Source organism: Triplophysa rosa, linkage group LG5 (assembly GCF_024868665.1).
Source record: "Triplophysa rosa linkage group LG5, Trosa_1v2, whole genome shotgun sequence".
NCBI classification, from domain to species: domain Eukaryota; kingdom Metazoa; phylum Chordata; class Actinopteri; order Cypriniformes; family Nemacheilidae; genus Triplophysa; species Triplophysa rosa.
The window spans coordinates 13,914,745-13,938,194 of NC_079894.1; the positions used below are offsets into that span (position 1 = coordinate 13,914,745).

Genomic DNA, 23,450 nt, shown 5'->3' on the forward strand with positions numbered 1-23,450 from the left:
CAGTGAGTTACAGTATGCAGGGAAATGTCTTAATATTGTTGCTGCTGGTCCAGGAAATCATTGTTGCAATCATGTGGTGTATATCCTGTATGATGGAGGATGTGTACAGGTGTTGATATTGTCCTTCAGGTTGTGATCATAGTTTGTAACTTGTCAATGTAATCCTGTAAGAGAGGTGTTTCCTACACGTAGTAATATAGCCCTATAGGCTAATTTAAAACTTTATTTTGCACACGTGTGTGTATGGGGGGGTGCATGAGACACTTGTGCCCAGGGGCCTCTGAATTCTTAATCCGGACCTGGGTGGATCTGCTTAACTGCACATTTGATGCTTGATGGGAACTGCAGTTTTAATTACTCACTGTAGTCGCTATTCTCATCCTTGATCCCATCGATGGTTCCGTCTGGCTGCATCTGCAGGTAAAAACCCTGCTGGCTGAACAGTCGTGTCACAATGCCTTTCAGCTGAGGCTCTGAAACAAATAAAAACAGCCCAGCCCACACTTTTATCAGACTCCGCCCCAAAACAATGCATTTTTGTACATGGAAATTGTAATGAGGTCTTATCCAGTGATTGCAGTGTATGCACTTATGAATGACTGTGTTGATAAAGCTGTAAATATTTGCTCTCTGTGACCCCATTAATCAATTTCACTATGGACACCTGGAGTTTAGAAGACCAGCTGGAGCAGTAACAGGTGTTTTCTGGTGGAGTAGTGACCTGTACAAGCAGGTGCAATAACTCTTTGAAGGCAGGCCTGAGACGTCCTGTAGAAGTGAAGAGGGGCACATGGAAGGTCTGAAATGCAGCAAAGTTCCACAGCTATCAAGACCAGAGCGCAGAAAAGAATGTGAATGTCCATGATAGTCATGATCAGCTATTCATCATGGACCTCATCTATCCACTGCAGACCCAATATCTCTGACAGGCTGGAAGGGCCATCAATCACACGAACGAGCCTGCCTATATCCAGCAGTAAGAACATTACTAAATCACACACACAATCCACACCTCCATAAATAAAGACTTCCCTTTAGGAAATAACCCCTAACCCGAGGAGAAATTTTTATTTTACTCATGTACGTGTGCGCGCATGTAGATTCCATACAGAAATCTGATATACGGCCATATATGTACAAAAGTGATTATAGGCCATACATCAGATGTCCATATGGGGAGGAATCTAACAAAAACATGTCCAGGACACATCATTTCCCACAACAAAATAAAACACAAAATAAAGAAATTTCATGAAAATGGCGGCTGATTTTTAAGCCACTAAGACTTTTTGCATTGCAATTTTTGCAAACTGCCCCCATTCTCTGCCTCGCATTAGTTTAATGCATTAACATATTTTACCTCTGTGGTCTGTTTTAATAATTTTATTCACATTCTCAGTAGTGATACTCATTAGATTCCCAGTATTGTAATACAGTAAACATTTGAATGCAAAAAAAACTCTTAATGGCCCTAAATTAGGTTTTTCTTTCTAAATGATTTTGTTCCTTTAATTTTGGGGTCCCTTTAATTTTCAAATATGACCAAGACATGTTATAGTCAGATTTGGTTTGATTCACTGTATGCATGCAATGTATGTGTAGCAATGCACTCCTACGTGCCACTGAATAATGCATGTCATATCTGCATCATGTTTAGACATATTCCTGTACAATATAATTCTGTTCTTTACATTCGTCCATGTTCCATACTGCCCCATTTCATAGACAAAATAAAAACAGTTAAAATCTCATTTGTGGATTTAAGTATGTGTCTATTCCGCTAGATAATCCATGTCATATTTGCATCCCCATTTGGACATATTCCGGAATACAATGCAAATATAATCCATATCGTCCCATTCCATAGACAGAAACTATAATTGAACATATGTTGAGAGATGATGTCGTGATCATGAAATGGTGAATGGTCATTTCGACTACTTAAATCACCACAACTGACAGGAAAAACACGACACATCAGCAGCACAGAGCAAACATGAGCCTCACTGCAGACGGTGGAGACAAAGCATACAGGATAACGGGGGTTAAAACATAAGTAGAGAGAAATATAAAAGGGAGATCAGAAGAAAGAAGGGACCAAACAAAGGGGGGAGGAGGGTTAAGACATACATTAAAAGAATATAAAGACAGAGAGATAGAACAATAGTCGAAAGCATACTGTAAGGACAAGGCAGACACCGACGACTGCCGTTAGAGAGGAGCTAGTCTCCCATGAGCACGAAATGGGGTGGGTAACTGGACGACACAGCACATGGATGGAGGCTGAGCTACTGACCTAGCCTGACGCCCTTACGGGACACCTGTGGAGGTTTCGAGGGCGCATCTTACGGGGGAGAAGGAAAAACAACATTTTTACAGACAGATTTCACAGCAACAGCCGTTAAAAAACTGATTATATATTTGGGGAGAGGGGAAACACTCTGCTTGTCCCACATCGTGAGGGAGGAGAGACACGCTTCGTGCCATTTTATGGGTGCCGAAAAAGGACGACTGCGTGGTTCGGTGGGCAATGAAACCGTGTCCATCAGTAAAACTAACCGTGCAATCCCTCCCCATGCACTGCAGTAAAGCAGTGATAAACATTTACCATTAAACATTTCATCTAAGAAAGCCCTGGTGCACTGCAGTGCCACTGGATTCTGACGGTTACGAATTGCATTCTTGCACTATTTAAAGGGCAAACTTCTTACTGACATGATCGCACAGCCTCGGATTAATATGGCAAGAATGACGACCATTGAATAAATCGATAACAGTAACAATAACACTAATAAAACAAACATATATATATATATATTAAATATTTAGACATAAAACAATTTGTGCATTCAGATTGGTATGATGGCAAAACGTTTGGTGAATGCCAATGCACATATGCTAGGAAACAGGTGGATTTTCTTTTTCTTTTTTTATTGTTAAATAATAATGATAAAATGCAGCGGAGGATATATTAGCTATGTTCCTCCAGCGGTGCACACGGAGATTTGGACTGCAGCACAGGCTTCGGGTGGGGGCGGTAGTCTTAAAAAGCATTCAGCACTGACCTGGTCGCCGGCGAACAGGTCTTTTCTTGCCGCTGCAGAAGCGGACTTTACTGAAGACCCCCAGAAAATGTCGCTCGTACAGAGAGCGGGGGTCTTTGCTGGGACTGGGGCGGCGTTTGGAGGCAGACACTCGGTCACTGTTGGATTCCCGCGCCTGGCGTTTCTGTCGGATGAGAGAACTGGCGATCGCGGCCATCTCGAGTATCAAATTAAACGAGCTGTTCGACTGGTGCGGCTGTTAACGCAATAACTGGGACTGAATGAAATGAGACTGAATTGTCCGCTACCCAGATCTCATTCCGATTCCCGTGCGAAAAATCCAGAGGATCCCATGAATTAGGGTTGAAATGTCATCTTCTTCTCAGGCTGTATATACCCAGGAGTTTCGCACGAGATTAGATCATGCACGTTTTCTGTTTAGCATGATTGCAAAAAGATGCAAAATCGAAATGCAGTTTAGAGAAAAAGACGTCCCGTGCGAACGTATGTAACCTGTCGCGCAGGTATTCCAGGTGACGAAGACATCAGACGCGCAATTCCTCGTCCATGCGACTCCTACATGATCCACATGTCTAGCTCATTCCAAACGCGTACAGATAACTTTGCGTGAATCCAGATCATGTATGTAGCCCATGACACAAGAGCGCAAATCCTCAGGCGCTATACGGGTATGTGAGTGACGCGCCTACAACTTCGCTTAATCTCGGAGCTCTCTCTGAACAAATTATTTTGAAGCTCTTCATAGTTCCTCTGCTGGAGTTTATCGCATCCGTATTTTGTTACAAAATGTAAATCATATGTCAAGCGTGCCCAACGAGAACGCTAATAACCCCATCGAAGCCATTTGAGGGAATGTTGTAAATTGTTTCCCCGAGACTGGTGCTGCCTGTGGTACACTGGCAGCGAGGCAATGAATGGGGTGTGATAGACTCTCTCTCTCTCTCTCTCTCTACGCAATCATACGTGATTGAGGTTTGGATGAGGAATTCGCACGAGTAAACGAAAGAGAGCAAGTGAGAGAGAAAAAGATCGAGAGACATTAATGGTAGAGGTAAAGAAGGATTGTCCAACAGATGGCCACCTCTAGTTCATAACTTATGAGCGAATGTGGCGCATCCTGTAACAGAGAACCATCTCTGTTCCAGTTCTGCTTGTTATTCATCTGCCAAGTATCATCCTCCCTTGTTTGTCACTGTTATTATTGTTCAATATATTTGCTTCTAATGTGGCAAGCCCATAATATACAGGTCTGACTGATACAATCCATTAAAGGCCTACTCGCTCACTTATTAGCATTAGTATTTCGTTTATATAAAAATGCCTTGAACGCAGCTTATGCAGAGGTAAGCATTTAATTGATTTGTTATGCCAATATGTGTGATTGCACCGAATGACTGAACTGCACTGAAGTACTCTAACCTGTAAAGGTCTAATCATATGAGTGAGCACATGAACACAGAAGGCTTGTCTAAATTTTGTCAAGAATGTAACACTGCTTTTGTATTTAGATGCAAAACCAAGACAACACTATACAAGATACACAGCCACAGATATCCAGGAACCAGATAAGCCTGCCGCAGAGATGTAACATTCTACTTTAGTTAGTATTGCAGCGAGGGAACACCACACCTTGTGAGACACAGTAAGAACTAAGTATCACAGCCATAACACCAGAATGCTGCATTTATGTCACGCAGCCGAGGCACTGACTGTGCGTCACAGGGATTGAAGTTCTCGTCCATCAGTTGGTTTTCAGAGGGTGTGCATGGTGGGGATAATGAGGGGGGTTTCATCTCTTCATATGGGGTAGCTTGTCTTTTCTGACTCTGCAGACACTAAGTGGGTGAATCACGTGGCTCGAACACAAAAGGCTCCTTGCCTCATGTGAAAGTGCAGCATTAAAGATTCACTCTATTTTGAGAGCGCGCTCCTTCATTCTTCTAAATTTAATGTGGTGCTAAGAATTCACTTTTCACGAGTTCGCCTCGCAGATAATAAGTATGGATAATAAGGGACGGATCGTATGCGTATTTGGCGTGCTGTCCCGGGGAGTGGGCTCCGAGCTTGGTAGTTCCTCCGAACTCGGAGTGCCCGCCCCTTGTCCGGGGAGAGGGCCCCGGGCCCGGTATGTGCCCGGACTTGGGTCGCTCCCCCCCATTATACTGCGGTAAAAATGGGCTGATGATGAGGAGTTGGGGAGGATGAGGGATGCTGCGAAAATGTAGAGGGAATGAGGGTAAGGCGTCTTGTCTGTTTGTAGGGGTTTTCTCCCGAGCTAAAAGGATGATTAATCATCTGGTTGGGGAGATTGGTCATAGCAAGCCAGCCGGTTAGTTATCTGCAGGTGCTCCTCCCGAACTTCGTTAATAAAACATCATTTAGGGTGTTTCTCAAACACAAGAACGCGTCCTGGGCAGGTTGCAAATCTTGGCTGCCACGTCATCAAGTGCCGCCGAAGGACATCTCAAACAGAAGTATGCTTGGAAGGAAGCTTTCGCTTTGTGTCCTTCATTCAGGCTGTTTTGCAGGATACAACAACTGTATCCTTCGCTGCCTGAAATCACCCACAATCCTTTGCACACGTTCCCAAGAACACGTTCGCGAGAATCCAGTCAGCACTTTCTTCACATAATGTTTATGTAATAAAAGTAAAAAAATGCAGAAAATGAGTAATTAAATATGTATAATGATTTGTAATATGGTACATGACATTATTAAAATGAAAAGTTGTATCTGTTAATATTATTTAATGGACCTGAGCTAACATGATCTAAAAATGAACTGTTGCGTTGTTATGCACAACATTATTATGCACGACTGAAAATAAAATGAACAATAGGAGATGCTCTCGCTATGATTTTATTTATTTTTCTGTGGTCACACATGACTTCTCTCTTTAAAGTAACCTCAGAGGCGGAAACAGTAATGGCGTTGCCATGCGCTCTTACTAGACCGTCTCATTCTAGCGTTTAACGTCGAAGAGGACTCTAAACATCTACCTTTAGAAGGACTGCTCTAGGCGGGAGGCAGCCTCACTAGTATGTGTCCTTGCGTTTGAGAAACACCCTTAAGGCCCGTTCAGATTGCCCGCTAATATACGGTGCGAATGTCCGTCGCGATAACGTTCTAGAACAAAAACAATAGATTCTTATGAAGCCTTTCATATAGACCGCGAATATCCCCGCGGCGAAAATGTGAAGGGTTTTTTTTCGCCTAGTGCGACGAATCTTTCCCCATTCGCAAAGCGAAGAAATGAACCGTCCAATAAGAATCGAGCATTTTACGTCACGCGCCTAGAGCCACTGAGGGGGCCCCGCTAAAGGCTCAGAAAGCTGTTGTGAGAGAATGGATGTCGAGTTGTTACTGTCATTGGTGTCAGAACAGACAGAACTTTTTGAAAAAAGTCACAGCGACTACAAAAACCAGGACAAAAATAATTTGAGGTGGCATTCAAATATAAAAGTATAAACAGTATATAGCAGCGGTTCTTAATCCTGGTCCTCGCGACTCCCTGCTCAGCATATTTTGTGTCTCTCTTTTGTTTTACACACCTGATTTAAATCGCCGACTTGTTAGAAGAGAGCTCAATGAATGAACTGCGTTCCGATTGACGTGCTCCCTGAACAGTGTTCACTGCTCTCTACTCCCTGCACACAGGAAATCGGCTGAAGTTTACTTAAGAACACGAATTTGCGCAGCACGACTGCCTGCAGAGTCCTCACACAGACAAAACTTACTACGGAAGTTTGAAGGGTTATTTAACCGTAATCTTAAGATTTGAGTAGTCACGCTTCGTGCCCTTTGGATGGAAAATATACTCCCATTTCGAACTGGAATTATGGCACAATATCTAGTGATGTTTACTTTGTTAAAGACCATCGTCCTGAAGTAACAATGAAAACGATCGTGGTACAGTTTTAACTCCTGGATCAATCTATTAAACTCCCCGTGCTCTTCTCTCTTCTCAAGAATAGGGTGAACCCAATATCGTCTTTTTCTCTTCCTTTGCTCATTCAGGCAAAAAACAATAAACTCATCTTCGCTGCTGCTGGAGAAATGCATTTCTTGTTCTGCTGTTGTAAGTACATAAAGCAAACAGTACTAGTAGCCTGTATTGCTACGCGATAAGCTTTAAGCTTTTCTTCTTCTCAGCAGCCGAAGCCTGAATAGCGGTTGAGCGACACCTAATGTTTAGGCGTGAAATGTATTCTCCATCAGCGCCATCTACCGTGTGGGCGTCAAATAGAAGAAAGCGAACATTCGTTTCGTCGTTGATATGAAAACTTGGTTCGTCGGGTATTCGTTTCGCTTTTTCGCATCTCTCGCAATCTGAACGGGCCTTTAGTCTCATTGCATCAACATGGGCATTTAAGCACAGAGGTATTTCACCGCTCATGTTTTTAATAGTTGGTCTGAAAGACTTCCATAATATAGTATGAAAAATTCATAGAGGTTGCTAACAAAATTAGAAGATGGGAACGATAATAAATTAAATTGCAAATACAACGATGGATCATAAATCATCAGTTGCAACGGTTTAATGTAATGGAGTGAAGGTATTGTACTGTACAATGGTACATTTATTAGTTACAAGTACCTCTGTTACAGAGGTCTTTGTGAATGAATGACACAAAAGCGGTCTTTGAGACAGATTGGGTACATAACATTTGTCACAATTCTATTTCAAAATACAACTTCAAATCCATTGTATATTTCCCAAGAAGCACAAGTACAACAATAGGAAACTAAAATAACATCTGCCTAAAAACTAACCTAATATTACTATCAGTAAGTGGATTGTATTGTTCTATGTGCTCAATGAATAATTTCAATTTTCCAGTACAGTGTATATTTATGTAATTTATGTCACTAAGGATATGAAACTGCCATCCATTAGTGTTTTGCCAATTTTCTCTTAGTTTGTTCAATGTAATAGCCTATATACATATAAATAGGAAACAGGACTGTGAGTGATGTCAAGTAATTTGGACATCTTTCCATTTAAGTCTTTGCTGAAATATTGTGTAAATGGCTATTTCCTTACAAAGAATCCTTCTATAGTGAATAAACAAACAGAGATAGCTGTACTAGCTGTAACTGGTGCATTTTCCAATACAGATACACAAAGCTTGTCAACAACACAAGCCAATTTCACATGGACTCAAAGGGAGGTAGAGCCAACTTTAAGTATACAGTGCCATCTAGTGTCCACGCTAGGGGAATGCACAAAGTCCTGCCTCATGTCAACCTATTGGCTTTTATTGTAATGAAAGTGTGCTGTATTACCACCATTAGGTGCATTAGCTGAGCCAGCACTATGAACTTACACTACTCAATCATTATTATTGCAAACGGTAGCTTGTGCCCCCTGCATAACACAGCATGTAGACATTAATGCAACAACGTGATAAGCATTATGGCAGTAGAGTGCAGCATGGTTCCCTCTGTGTAAATGTTTAAAGGGGTCATATGACAGGGCTAAAAATATTATCGTTTGTTTTAGATGTATTGCAATTTGTTTACACGATTTAAGGTTCAAAAACGCTGTATTTTCCACATACCGTGCATGTTTTTGTCTCCTCTCTGCCCCGCCTCTCTGAAACGCGTGGAGTTTTTACAAAGCTCATCGCTCTGAACATAGACATAATAAATAACTTGACGGTGCATTGGCCGCTTTGCTCCGCTGCTGCGATACGTCAATGGCGCCGCCATATTGGTGAGGGCAACAGTGCCCTAAAAGCACACTGAACGTTTTCGGCATTAAAAGCCCAATCACGCATTTCTTAACTTATTTCAATGGTTTACGATATACGTAAAGTACAACTTTACCATGTCTCTAGTTGATTCATGTCTCGATTATAACCTACGTTAAAATTAATGGTTGTCATAAGGAAATGTGAAATCCGTTATTTGTGCCTGTTATTCGTGAGAATCCACTAGATCATGTTCATTGATATGTTGTAGACAAGACAAGTAACAGAATAAATAACCACGTTGCAGTTGTCGAGAATAAAACAGACATGTAGCCTAGAGATCGTTTCTAAGATTTATTTGAATCATCGAACAAAATACCCAAGGTAATATGGTTTAATTTACGTGTTATATAAAAACAAATGTTTTTCACTGTGGAATTTGCTTTTTCTGTAGTAGCTAATTTTTAGACGATAAAAAGATAAAAGATGTTCTTTTATTTATCCAGTTAACCTGTTACAGCAGTAAAACATGATGTATGTGATATAGTAAAACAAATAACACTGCCATGCATTGTAAGTATGAAATAGCAGTATATATAGTAAAGACGGATTGTTTTGATTTTTCCCATGATTTTAAAGTTAATGAGCTGTGTTCTGATCATGTGCATTTAATATACCTCAAATTATTTCACATTAGCGATGTGTACACAATTATTAAGCATAAACAATTGCTTGACAAGCCTGAGTTTTAACAGTTCCGTATGACAATAAATACATTTTCAAGTGTAACCATCTTTAACTGGAGCCAAAACGTTTCTGTAATCCACGTTAATAGAAAAGTATTGAAATTAGTTGAGAAATGAAAACGATGTTGTGCTTTTATCCAGATAACTGCAGCTCCACCATTCACTCGTATGTCTTTATAGTCGGCTTTTGCCCTCACCAATACGGCGGCTGCGTTGACGTACGATCCAGCGGACAATGAGGCGTCTAGTTAATATATATATGTCTATAACTCTGAAAAGCGAGGTGTGCTATGATTGGCCAGTTAACCAGTGCGTAGTGATTGGTCGAATACTGCAAGCGTGTGACGGAAATGTAACGCCTCTTACCATATTTGGAACATCAGGTTCCAAAGCAATTCTACTGACAGATACGCCCACCTCACTTGCGTATACATTTGGGCGGTCTTAGTCAAATCATACAACGAACTGACGTGGATTTGTGGGGGTGTGGTTACACGAGGCATTTCAGGCAGGTCTGGGTGAGCATTCACTTTTAGATAGAATGCATCTTTTGTTTCCGACACTTTAATTTTTGCAATTTTACGTGTCTAATACATGCATGGGCAACTTATAACACACCAAAGACACAGAAAAACATGTATTCACGCCATATGACCCCTTTAAACAACATTAAACACATCATCAAGTATATCAGGAATTTGCATGGTTTATTAAGTGCATTAAATTGCAATGAGAATGTCAAAGCTTATGAAAGAAATTCCATAATTTGCAGGAGATGGTACACTACACTTAATTTGAACGCTCCCAAGACGCTAATTCAAGGGACGAGCGGTAACTCATTACATATGGCAGACATGGTGATTTGTGCATGCCTCCTGAACATGCTCCTGAGAACCGCTGTCCTGGTTTCAAAACCTAATTTATTCATGGAGCCATGTTCAATCAAAACCTGAGAGTGAAGAACCCTCATGATAGAGCACAAAGTGCTTCATCAACTCATCACATGTCATTGGCCAAGATGAGGGTGAACCCTCAATATACAGCGTGTCTGACAGTGGCTAGCCTACATGATGCATGAATGACAAAAAAATTAAAGTTATATATTTAAAATCTACTGTATATAAAATAGAATGTTTTCACAGCTATTAAAAAAATAATCTGTTTGTCCATGTGATGAAAGTAAGCACCAAAAATACTACATCTAAATCTATCTGTATTAAAAGTCTGATTTAATAATCAGGTTCAGCCAGCATTTGCCAAACAGCAGATCTGCAATATCTAACTTCAAAAATATATGAAAGCTTTAACGTATGGACAAATAAACCAATATACAATACATTCAGAAATATACAGCACATCAGCAGAACACATGGCAATGTGAATAAAAACAAACAGAAGCCTGACACACATAATCCACAAATTATTATGTGTTGAAGCACAGCTGTATGAACTGAACCTTAGCCATATTAAGTTGCCTGCAACAATCGATAAACAGAAAAGGTGTGTAAGCCTAATGAAGTGAGGAAATACACAGCAGCAACAAGGCACATGCACACTCTCTGCTACTGCATACATGTGTGAAAGCAATTTGAATGGCAGTCTACAGTATAAAAATAGTTGTTTGATGTAACTCAATATAGCTTTATTAAAGACAGAGTTGAGTGTAAAATCCCAAAGGCTTTATGAACAAGAGGTCGGAGGCTTTTAGGAATATAGATATGTAAATCACAACAGTGACATCTTTTCAGCAGCAGATAGCTAGGATTGTTATTTTTTTATTGTACATGTCTCGTGCTGAGTACGTGTATTAAGGTTTTGATAAAATGCCGCTATGAATCTTTAAAACTTCCAATTGAGACAGCTATTAAATAATATCATTGTAGGGACAGGCCTTCTGATGGACTGAAATGTGCAGTGAGACAGGCGGAAGAGTTGGGAGCGATGCAGAATTGGGTTGCTGTCCAAGGTGCTGAATGACGTGCAAAAGTTCCCTGTCCTGGAGGACACACGAGACCTCCGAGCTCTTTTGCCGGTGCCTGCTTTAGAACGCTTAGCTCACATCAAAGCAGCTCGGGTCGCGTCTGTCTGCCGTAGCCTCGCGAGCCGCATTTGCTGCATATGCATCAATAGTTTCCTACATTCACCCTGCATTCTTTGTTCCCAGTAAGCATAAGGAACGTCCTTGACATGGATAGTGCTTTCGGCACTAAACTGTGACTGCAACGAGTGGCGGCGGATTTTGCCCATGACCATGATAAAGATGCGTTTCGTATCATAAGATGTGTGATGGAATGACATGAGCGGGTCGTAACAAGTCGCATGAGCCCTCGCAAACAAGTTATCACAAATGCGTGAAGTGGGGGCGCATAGTACCGCAGACACGGAAGATGTGCTCACAAGCGCCAGCGGCCAATGAGAGCGTTTTTCATCGCTCAATGGAGAGCATGCACAGCTAAATGTCTCACCGCTGGTGGTTGTGGTCGGCTCCGATCGTTGTCCACAGAGACACTGCAGCATATGCGCTCCTTTCTTCAGGAAGAGCCTCAGAATCCTCATTGATTTGACTTGGTATGGGTCCCTCGTCAATCCACGCAAACGGGCACAGGATTACAACAGAGGGTGACTGTAGTGTGAGCCCCTCGAGTGGTTGTACAGTGCGGCTTCTACGTTCAAAGCATCAAAAACAGCAAAGGGCAAAGGAGCAGCGGATAGCGAACGAGGCATCTCGAGCGCATCATATACTCTTCTTTTCAAGTAGTGGAGTATTAAGTGCTCGCCTTGGCATAGTTAGCTTCGGATGCAGGCTGCGCAAGGACGTTAGGGTAATTTGCACATTCTGGTGCCCATGCCTCAGTCTTTACTAGCGGACGTAAAATGAGAGACCGGTGCACGCGAAAGTTAAACTGCAGGTATGAATGACGGTACGGCCGTTGATGAGGTAATGCAGGCGATGCATTTTGGCGACACGGGGCAACCGGCGGCAAAGATATAGTTGGGTTAAAAAGCCAATTGTTTCGTGTCCATGGGGAACCGGAGAGAGGCGTACAGCCTACGTCAGATGCAGCCTACATTTAAAGACAGATTTTTTTAGCGCATGGTCAAGAAGTTTCGCATTCGCTGTGAGCTAATCTTACCGCTAGAGGACGCGCCAAACCAACGCTTTGAATCACAAACCACAAAGACAAAAGTACTGTAGCCTAAGAATACACAGTCGAGTTTAAAATGATCAACGACAGCAAAACGGACTATTTACAAGAAAATGTACAACAGAAGCCCTTGAAGCCAGTAAAAACACATCACAATATGATATATTTTCTGTAATTTCGATTAAAAATTCCTGAAAATTTCCAAAGTTTCCACACGCTAAAATTTATGTAGTGTTTGTAACTTTAGTGAAAATCATGCTGGACTAGTTCTGACCAGTATATAAAAGAATTCATTAACCCCTGTGATAGATCACAAACCCCATTTTAAGAAAAGTCCTTCAAAACAGGCCTATTTAAAAAAATCAATATCTGAGTTTGAAACATGTAAGGACATTAATGTAGTCAATGTGTTTCATTAACTTCATTAACTCAAACTGTATATTCCACACTCAAGTCATTACAACATTGTAGTATCAACACCACCAGATAGCACATTTGAGAGTAAATGTAATCAAGAGCACACAATGCAGCCCCCAAAATTCAGGTGCAAATATTGACCATGTAGTGGCCTGAAATAACTTATATAACGTCAACATTCCTTTTGAGCAAGTTGGTTTGAAATAGCTTAACACCAACATCTGATCGCAAAAGGAAAGTAAGGAAATAGGCACTTCTTGCTGCATAACCTGCAGCTGCAGCAGAGTTGTGTGTTGTCTCTGCAGCAGAATAACTGAATCATCCCATCATCAGAGAGACAGAAGTAGAGGTGAATAGGGAACAAAAATGGACGATGTATTAGGAGGACAGGCAGAACAGGATAGAGTGAACATAGCCATTAACATTGTGCTATGGAGAGGATCATTTCCTGCTAACAGGGCAAAGTTTCATCTAACTCTGCATCTCGCTATCATAACAACAGTCTACGTTATAAGCACATTTCCTCAGTCACCAGTAAATGCAGTTTTCGAAAAAATTTGTACAATCAGCACCATGCAACAGACAACACAAAATAATGTAATTTGCTCACAATCCTTGATCTCTCAAAAGTATATTTATGTCAATTAACATATCAGCACCAACACAATAAGGAGTCCATGTGTCATTTTTCACAAACATTTACATAAAAAAAATGTATGCATTTGGCAGACGCTTTCATCAAAAGTGACTACCATTGCATTACTATACATTTGTTTTTAAGTATGTGCAATCCCTGGGATCGAACCCATGACTAAGATGCTTGTCAAAAATGTCAAAATGTAAAATGCCATGTTGTCAACATACCAGAGTGCTGTCAGTATTTTTTGGTGTATGGCTACGGTTTTGATGACAATGACTGAAAAAGTCGCACATTAATGGCATATATCAATATTACCATTACAAAGTTGCACATTACTGTGTGTATGATATAGATTGCAAGAGATGGGACAGGATTCACTACACTTTTACTGTTGGTAGGCTATGTCAACAAATTACAGTACAACATCATTGCAATACAAAAGAAAAACAAATGCAAAAGTAGAAAGATAAACATATAGAAACAGCACATGAACAGAACTGTAAATGCAGTGCTGTATGGGGAATCAGAGCGGAATGTTTCCCATTCGTTAATGAAAGTCCAGAAATACCTAACATCAATTCAGATAAATTTACAGACAAACTAGAAATGTATGTGCATGTGGACATTGAAGTCGTTTTTTTTCTTAATTTAACTGTGATTTAAGAAATGTACAAAAACAGACCTGAAACATGTAAAAACAGATCAGTTAGAGACATGAAAAATGTGTAAAAAATGTGAAGGTTGTTTTACGCACCTAATCCTGCACTGATGTAACTTTACACTATTGAAATTCAAAAACAGGTAACATAGAAAGATAAAACTTTTTAAAAACTTAATGATCAAATTATATAATACATTACATTAAAATACATGCACATAGGACCTGACCAAAGCAAAGGGCCTTTCTTTAGGGCACGGTAAAAATATTTTGCAATTTAAAAAGAAAAATAGTGTAAAAATGCTACAAACATGTTAGTTGGTTAATTACTAAATTTAGCATATACAGTAATAGACACCTAACATTGTACAGTGAAAACTGTAAGAGGACCTTTTCAGAATTTCTGAGTTTTCTTGTTGTTTTGTGTTTTGGCACAGTTAAAAAAATGAACTTCTTATTTTATATTATTATCTTGTTTTACAGTACAAAAACACTTACAAGGAACGTGAACTAAGATTTAAATGTTGCACGTTTATTTTTCTTAACCCACTGGCAGATGAACATACTTATAGGTTAATATATTTTATTTTAGAAAACAAGATTACATATTTTAGGTCACTTTCCTTGAGAATTTTGTTCCTTTAATTTATACTGTAAAGCAAGACAAAAATATTATGTTCATTTTTTTGCAGTTTATATTATACTGTGTGTCATCATCACTGTGCAAATACTGTCTATGGAAAGGAAATGGTCTATGGAAAGGCCACTTGAACTTTCATCATGTCTTCCATTTTACTTACTGGACATAAGGTACAAAGCATATTTTAGTATATCAGGTTGGTATTGTATTAGTTCAATACATAGTTTGCAGAAATATATGCACTAAAATGCCATTCTGTATTTTTACTGTGATTTTGATTGTTTAACAGGATTTTACTTTACAGTGCAGCAAGATGCAGAGGACTGAGTGCACTTCTTTATAAGAAAACGATGGCCAAACAGAAAACGTGTAGGTCAGCAGAAAAATGTCAGGCATAATGAAGCTAAGAAAGCAGAGCGGAAATGTTTATTCTGTTACTGTACACAGCAAAAAATATGTCCCTATACCTTCCCTCTGTGTATGCGTGTAAATGTGTTGACATGTCAGTCATTGTCCCCTTTTCCGGCATTAAGATCACAGCTCACACTGATCTATACAAATCTGCGTAGATATTTTCCACTTAAAGCACTCATAACCTTTTGATATTCTATATGGATTAATGTCTGCCCATGGTAAAGTTATAGCCTACTTCCTGTCTTAGCATAAATTGCAATGTTGCATTGTAGAGAATTCCTTAAAGAGGCTTTACTGGCACATGCTAATCCACGGCCCAGTGTCACAAAAGCCACATCACACACCTCATTTCTCCAAAAAAAAGTGGACAGGCAGCACTTTTTATAGAAGCACCTGGCCCAGCCCTTACTTGGCAGAAATAATTCCTCCCCCAAAAAGTCAGATTCTGCTGATAAAAATACCGAGTTCTCGTTATAAGATTTGAGTTAACTTAAGTAACAAATTTGTGGTTTTCTGTCTTTCGTAAATGTAGCATGTTGACAAGATTCTTTTCTGCTGAGCATCTGCACAGGAAGCTCTCCCTGCCTGTTTCTTGGCACACTCTCTGAACGCTAACGTTATCAGATATATCCACTTAAGAGCGACAACAAATCATTTACAAAGATCAAAACCAGGAGTATCCCGACGAGGTACCCTTGTGAACAGCATCTTTCGCACTTGCTAAGCTTTTTGTTCCGGATACTGCATTGAGCATCAAATCACCCCCAGCACTTCCCGAACCAGTCGGTCAGATCCGCAGTCCAGTTCCACAACAACATTCACTCCATCTAACTCTTTCATGGCGAGCAAATAAACACTTAAACACCTCTAAGTTTCTTACCTTTATCTCCTTTATCCATGTCGCGCTGTGTTTTGAATGGAATTTGTGGGGTTGCTGTGTTTGGGAGCAGTTGTGGGATGCGTCTGCGCTTCCGTGGACAGAAAGCTGAATCTCGCTGGGATCCGGCGCCAGAGAGCAGTCGTTAGACGCTATTGATGAAATAGTATGAGTGAGTTTGTATCCCATACACTGAGGGTGGGAGTGCTCTGTACTTGTGCAGGTATTTGCGTTTAACACAGAGAGAGATCGAGAGCGAGAGAGAGAGAGAGAGAGAGAGAGAGAGAGAGAGAGACTGTGTTAGTATTGAACAGCTTCCGACAGAGCTGTTCACCTACTGTGGGACTTCTTTGTGTGGTACCCAAGTGATTTCTTTACAGTAGCATATAAAATCTAGCATATAAAATATAGAAACACTTTATTATTGAATGTGACAAAGGACGTGTTAGAAAAAGATATTGTGAAATTATCACGGGACAGTCTATATTGTGCCCACTCTATACTCTCTATAACTTTCATATTTTCTCTTTGTATTTTAGTAAGCGTAAATTGTAATGGCCTCATTGATCAAACTCTGCAGAACGGCACCATCAGCAGTTCGCAGGGACAAGGGAATAACAGCTTATGTTACAGCCCTGCTGTTATAAAAAGAACTAGATGCTGCTATAATATGTTCTGTTCTGATACCAGAGAAATGTCAAACACCAAAAAGTAACGGGGTCATTTGTAATGACCTTTCAAAGTCTTACAGGACGTCTGGAAGCATAATAGTTTGAAGTCATGTCAGCATTGTGTGTGTGTGGGAGGGGGGGTATCACAGCGAGACAGGTGACAGTGGATGGGTCTATTTGTGCTGCTGTAGATGTATGAAATTGTTCGTCATCAGGATCGAGGCTGCTGTTGTGGTTATGTGGAATGGAGCAGGCTAGGATATTATGTCACAGAATGCGCTTACTCAGCGTGTATGCAGAGTCCACTGTATCTGTTTATGTCAGAGCAAGCTGACTCTATAGAGTGCCGAATACATACTACATTCTGGCAATTTCCTGTGGTGACGTATGTGAGCTAATATTACTCCTTTCTTACTCAGCAAAATCTTTTGCTGAAAATCTTTTTTTTGTTGTTGGAACCTAAAGCTTTTCATTGTATTTCGTTTCAGTATGAACTAAAACTATTTCGTGAAAATATAGTTGTTAAGTGAACATTAAAAAAGTTATTTCCTACTACAGACGCACGCACCTGGCCCGAAGTTAACTTCCGGTCTGTGTTTGTTTATCGGACTGGCTAGTGGCTAATAATATACTTATTTGTATTTTAATAATATAATATACAATTTGTTGAATGGATCGTGTCACTTTGTCGCATTTATGTTTAGCCAAGTAACAGTTCTTAATAATACTGACTAGACACACTGTTACCTTGCTAGGTAATGTAATTTACTTGTTATTTGTACCAGAAGTTACGTTTGGGCCACAAATGCACAGTAACGTTTGTTTATGTCTTATTCCTATATTCATTTTTATTATTACGCTCACTGCACTATTACTGCCCTAAGAATAGCTCAAATGTAAAGAATGTATTTTCAACAAGCTAAGCAATGTTTCAAATTAAACAAAACTCGCAAAATACCATTTAATTCTTTATTCACTGGTAGAACAACACAGTCAAGCTCAAATGTATTTGAGATACAGCACAACTTACATGACTAATGTCCTATTATGTATTTTTTGTTAGTGCCACCCTCAACATTAGTAGTGGGCTTGGATTTGATACTTAAACTGCTGCTCGTCACTGTGAATAAATCTCCCTTTAAAAATATCAAATGTAAAATAACTAAATAATATGCTTTCTTGTAGCAGCAAATGTGTATGGCTAAAATTTACCCTCACATCAAGACATTTTCACACCTTACAAAAAAGCCTTTTTCTGTATTCTTATAGTTGAACGTTTTTATCAAATACAATCTCTCACTCAGAATAGGGATACTTAACATTCTAATAATTGCACTTATGGAACATGATTTTAATCCCTTATAGAGAGAAAAATGTTTGGCTTCCTCTGACATGATCTGCCCTTGTTTCCTCAAAGTACATAACAGGGCAGACACAAACACAAAGAGGTAACATACAAGTGTAGATTCAGCACAGATTAACACAAGAAAAGGAATGTCTGATTCTAATATTTGTTACATTTGTTTCTTCAGAATACAATACCATCTAGAGCACACTTTCATATGTTTCATGTGTAATTTCCCTAGACCTACACAGCTCTGAGTCTCCGTGATATGAAACTTTCTTTAAAACACCTGCAGCTGCAGATTCTACAGTCCAAACAGCAGGTTGACATTCTCCATTCAGTAAGGCCAGATTTATACATCTTTGATTCTTTATAACAGTCTCGCGGAGGTTCTTATCCAGTCACTTCTGATGTGTGCAGTCACAGGGACACGGCTCCGGTTTCAGGACAGTGTCATGCACATCCCCAGGTTCAATCATGATCAATACAAGGAGAGCAAAGAAGAAGGGAAAACAGACCTCGTTTCTCAGAAGAACTTGTCATCGATACGGAAGTGAGGTCGTGTGACATCATCAGGGTTGATGAACACGGAGATCGATTTGCCTGGATTCTCGGTCACCAACTGCTGTAACTTCTTGGCCAGCCGGTCATCGTGCTGTTGGTGATCTGCAGAGGAGGGATCAGCCAGTGGAGAAGGCAGACCAGAGGAGCTTCCACGGCGCTGCATGTCCTGTGTAAGTCTATTGGCTGATTTAGCCTGCTCGATGATGGAACGCAGGTGCTCTGCCGGATCAGATCGTACCAGCGCCAGCTTACGAGCATAAAACATGGCAGTCTCATCACATAGGTGCTCTAACATGTTACACTGGGGAATGAAATAGTTAGGGCAGGTTTTATTAACCAGGCAGTGCTGCAGATCATCAATGAGACCGAGCATAAAGTGTGCAGCATAGTCTTCTTGTGCCAGATAACTTGTAGGTAGCCGGTCGCAGGCCCACAACATCATGCTGCGTAAGTAATATGGACTGACAGCTGTAGGTTGGGCAAGCAGCTTCATAATAATCGCTTTGCATGCCTGGTAAGCTTGCATGAGTCCCGGGGAGATGCATTTTTTTAATTGCACCTCGCTGCGGGCAAAGGAGAGACGCCACTCGTTGTCCCGGCAACCAGAGGCTGAGGAGGCAGGCAGTAGATAGAAGCCACTGATAACCTCTTCCTCTGTGATCTTTCCGTCCCAGAAGTGGTTCTCCATCAACCAGCTCTGAGCAACTGCCGGCCAGCCTTTGAAAGACACCACAGGAATAATGTCATAAAGCATGCGGCTGCTGCCCACACCTAACACCATGGACAGCAGCGTGCAGTGTCGTTCAACTCGTTCCACCCTCGGGGTGCCCCTTTGCGGCTTGCGCTGTAACTCTGCCAGCACTAATCCAACTGCTTCTTGGAACCAGTCAGCTACCAGCGTAGGCGAGAAGAAGTAGTTGGTGGTGCCATTCAGATGGTCGGTCAGCGTGCAGCAGTCCCTCCAGCGGTTGATGGTACCCTCGTCAAAAAGTCTTAAGCTGAGCCACGAGTGACCCAGCGCTGAATGACGCATATCCAGTGTAACGGGTTGGTTCCGGTCGTGTAGCTTTAATGCGGGAACCAACAGGGTGAAGGCCATGTCATATTCGGAGCCACGGTTGTAGATACCGAGCTCATCAAGATCCATGTCCACTACACCTTCTCGCACACCACCGGACAACAACAGGTACTCATTCGCGACCGGCAACTTTTGGTCGAGCTTTTGCACCATGCCTGAAACAGAGACAAAAAGATAGATTTAGTTATGTTAGTTATAGTTTTTACCTGTTTTTTGGCAGCTTTTCTATATAAATTCAATTTCTGTTAATATTTCAGTTGTAGTTTAAATATTATATTGCTGACAAAGTTAATGCACAACTAATATAATTAAAAAATTAATGCTTTAAAAGGTTATTCGTTATTTCTGAAGAAACATATTTACTTTCTTCTAAATGTTATCTTAAAACAATACGAGAACAATCTAAGAATAATGCATTCGCATTCCTGAACAACCACTTATCCACACTTTGATAGCGCACACTTCCTGTCACATGACCAATGCTCGTCCACTTCTCTGCATACAGCACTGCACTCTCCTCTGGCGTCTATTTCCAGCTGATCAATAAAAGAACCCTGAAAGCCAACGCCAGTGCTAGGAAAAGGCACCAGATCAATAGAGAATGCAACGTCCTTTACTGTTGTTTGCATTCTATAGTGTACGCGTGTACTGGCTTTTTAAGCACAAAGAGAGATGTTTAGGGATACACACAGTTGTTGCTGAGTATAGATGCAGGCAGCAGTTTACTGTTCTTATGCATGTCTTATCTTTCTTAAGCAGGCAGGCCCACACCAAGCTGAGCTCTTACCTATTCCCTTTAGGGATGGGAATATACTCAAATATTTATATCTGTTCTCTGGATGGGACAGTTTGGAACCATATTCTTGGAATCATATGGCCATGTTCTTATATCACTTTACAATACTTTTAAAAACACTTTTACATAACATTTTCACATATACTGTTTACAAATGAGTGTCAAGCTGTTAATGAAGAGGTAAAGATTTAGAGGATTAGCATGAAGCTGTTGGCCTCTGGTGGTAGATGCTGTAACTACATCATCACATTACAGTATTTGGTTTCATCTGGTTTCTTCATTGACAACTATATGAAAAGAAGCCATCTGCTAATATTTAATTACAGTATAGAAAATATCTAATTTGAAGGGATTTAAAAAGCATAAAATTGACCTTTCTTTAGTTTAGGAAAGTCATCGAGGCTTTGCCGTGTTCGTGTGGTGCAATCAGCCAATCAACATTGTCATAGTGTAATGTTTTTTGTTTCTATATTTAATAGTTGTCATGACATTTACAGCTGTGGTAAACATGCCAGATTTCGCAAATTTCTGGGTGGGGGAATTTATCTGCTGTACCAACAAGCTCCTTGCTAAAAATGCCAGTTGTGGATATGAATTTTAATTATGGTTGACACTCACTGAATCACATGACAATTACAGAGACCAGTAATAAAAAATTTAATGAATACACAGATTAATAAAAATTCAAGTATTTTCCAGGAGCTTTATACAGTAGCTGAACCCTTTACATTACCAATGAGGCTAGATGCAGTGCTTAATCCGAAGAAGGATGGATGCTCTAGATGAGTATATGAGATGAGCTTTTAATTTTGTTTATCTTGATTATAGACTGTGTGGTTTGTTTAGTTTATTTACTATATACACCATATACACGTATTGGTTTGGTGAAAAAATGATATATATTATAATTTTGTGATTTCCAGGAGAGAATATTCTCCATAAAATTGCATTATGGATACCAATGAGCATTAGTGTTTCTCCTGTCAAGTCTTCTTACGTGTCCATGTCCCCAGTCTGTGCTTAACAATTGTGAACTATTTCCCGACTCCTCCGCCCCTTCCTATCTTTCTTTCAATCTTTTTCTCAGAGTGATTCCAACTCTCAAAGACATCCAGTGTCACTTTTGTTCCATCTGTCTCATTTGCATACACAGACACTACTGACCAATCAGCCTCCTGCTATCTGAATTGAGCCTGAGTGAATGGTGGAGACTAAAAGTGTGAGAACAGAATGGGACACAGGGCTGTATATTACTTCTGCCTCAATGGATATGAGGTTCCCACAATCATTATGCTCCTTTATCCACGTTTCCGCAGAGTCTGGGATCAAAAATATTTGACAGGCCTGTTGATTTGCCACTGCAAATATTCATAATACTAAATTTATCTCAGACCACATGGTGCCAAGTATTTTTAGAGCATATTATTCAACTAAAGAGGACATAACGTGAATACAAATAAATAAATAAACATTAACTGTAAATATAGAGGGGTTCCTTACTAAGAGAGCTCCACAAACTATTATTATTGTACTATAAGATGCTCAAAAACATCTGCTGAGTGGCATGGGAGTAAATTAAAAAATGTTTTATTTATTTAAACAACACACTGTATGATAGCTGTTGAAAGAGTTTGGGTAGTGTAAGAAAATAAAAACCTTATTTTTTATATTATATAAAATTATACATAGATTATACATATTTGCCAATAATTTTTCACCTATTTTTAATTTCGTTGATAAAATAACACCAACATTACTAGCATTATCACACTCATTAACCATTTATGCACGTCTGATCTTGCTCTGTCCATGGTACTGACCTTTATCAACGTTGATCAATTTTTACAAACTCCAGTTTTTCATTTAACGTTCAACAGATTCAACACGTGGACACAATTTCTGATCCCGTCAAACAGCAGATTAGAAGATACTCCCCCGACTACTGTGAAATTATTATATCGCAAGGGTCAGACATAAAACCGCTTAACAACAAACCAAAATGGATTCAATGGTCGGATAAAGATTGTGAGATGGGGAGCGTTACAGTCGTGATTCTAAGGTGTAAAATTCAGCATGAATAACCTAAGCAATTGAACAACATTATTGCACACACTACTTCTTTAATTTCTAGCCACGCTTGCTTAATAAAAAGATACCTTAAAAAATGATAACCCATTTTATTGAATGATAAACAAATGCACAATGTGTATTTTAAGCAAACATGAAGAGTTTTAAATGGGAGATGCTGTTACCGAGCATGGAGAAGATGAAATCCTTGGCTGTGTGTATTTCCAATGCCCTCTGGTCATCATACTCGCGTTGGTCTTGTTTACTGAATTCATGAATAAGACGGTTGAGCTCATCAATCTTTACTCCGGACCTGAAATCAAGCTCATGTGAGCACCACAGCTTGTGGTTGTTGTTTAAGCCGCCCGGTGTTGCCGTTGGACTGTTTCCCAGACTGCTAACAGATCCGGTCCTGTTGGATTGAGCTGGGACCGCCATCTTCACACAAGAGAAATCGTCGGGGATGCAACGTTTCTCGTGGGTTCCCCTCCTTTATAATACATCAGGTGGTCTTTGAATGGGCTTGTGATGTCATGCAATCCTCATCCAGTTTACACCTTTAGGCTATAAAATTACATTAATCCACTGCAAATACACATACAATTAACGTTAGGCTATATGAAAGATTATGAA

At 40.1% G+C, this 23,450-nt stretch overlaps 2 protein-coding genes across 6 annotated transcripts in view; both read right to left on the bottom strand.

The window, feature by feature from the left end:
• fgf12a (fibroblast growth factor 12a) overlaps positions 1-16,470 on the bottom strand; it is a 41,068-nt gene extending 24,598 nt beyond the window's left edge. The window contains exons 1-3 of one of the 5 annotated variants that reach the window (XM_057333304.1): positions 3,066-3,994; positions 2,297-2,344; positions 363-473 (exon numbers count right to left, since the gene is read on the bottom strand). In XM_057333304.1, the coding sequence (XP_057189287.1) occupies positions 363-473; positions 2,297-2,344; positions 3,066-3,261 (355 nt within the window). In that variant the 5' untranslated portion in view covers positions 3,262-3,994. Of the gene's footprint in view, positions 1-362; positions 474-2,296; positions 2,345-3,065; positions 3,995-8,626; positions 8,785-11,969; positions 12,563-16,299 lie in introns of those variants that run through there. The other 4 variants (XM_057333306.1, XM_057333307.1, XM_057333308.1 and 1 more) reach the window with 4 other exon arrangements.
• A 1,459-nt stretch (positions 16,471-17,929) lies between these two features.
• mb21d2 (Mab-21 domain containing 2) lies at positions 17,930-23,443 on the bottom strand. The gene is made up of 2 exons (XM_057334247.1): positions 23,003-23,443; positions 17,930-20,109 (listed from the first exon to the last, which is right to left on the bottom strand). Exons 1-2 carry the CDS (start codon positions 23,253-23,255, stop codon positions 18,839-18,841), a joined length of 1,524 nt encoding a protein of 507 aa, XP_057190230.1. The 5' UTR covers positions 23,256-23,443; the 3' UTR covers positions 17,930-18,838.
• Positions 23,444-23,450: the final 7 nt, after the last annotated feature.

Excerpts from the sequence above, each read along its gene's own strand:
- mb21d2 (XM_057334247.1), bottom strand. The coding sequence starts at position 23,255 with ATGGCGGTCCCAGCTCAATCCAACAGGACCGGATCTGTTAGCAGTCTG. Across the intron at positions 20,110-23,002 it reads TTTCATCTTCTCCATGCTCG|GCATGGTGCAAAAGCTCGAC; the intron begins GTAACAGCATCT and ends TCTCTGTTTCAG.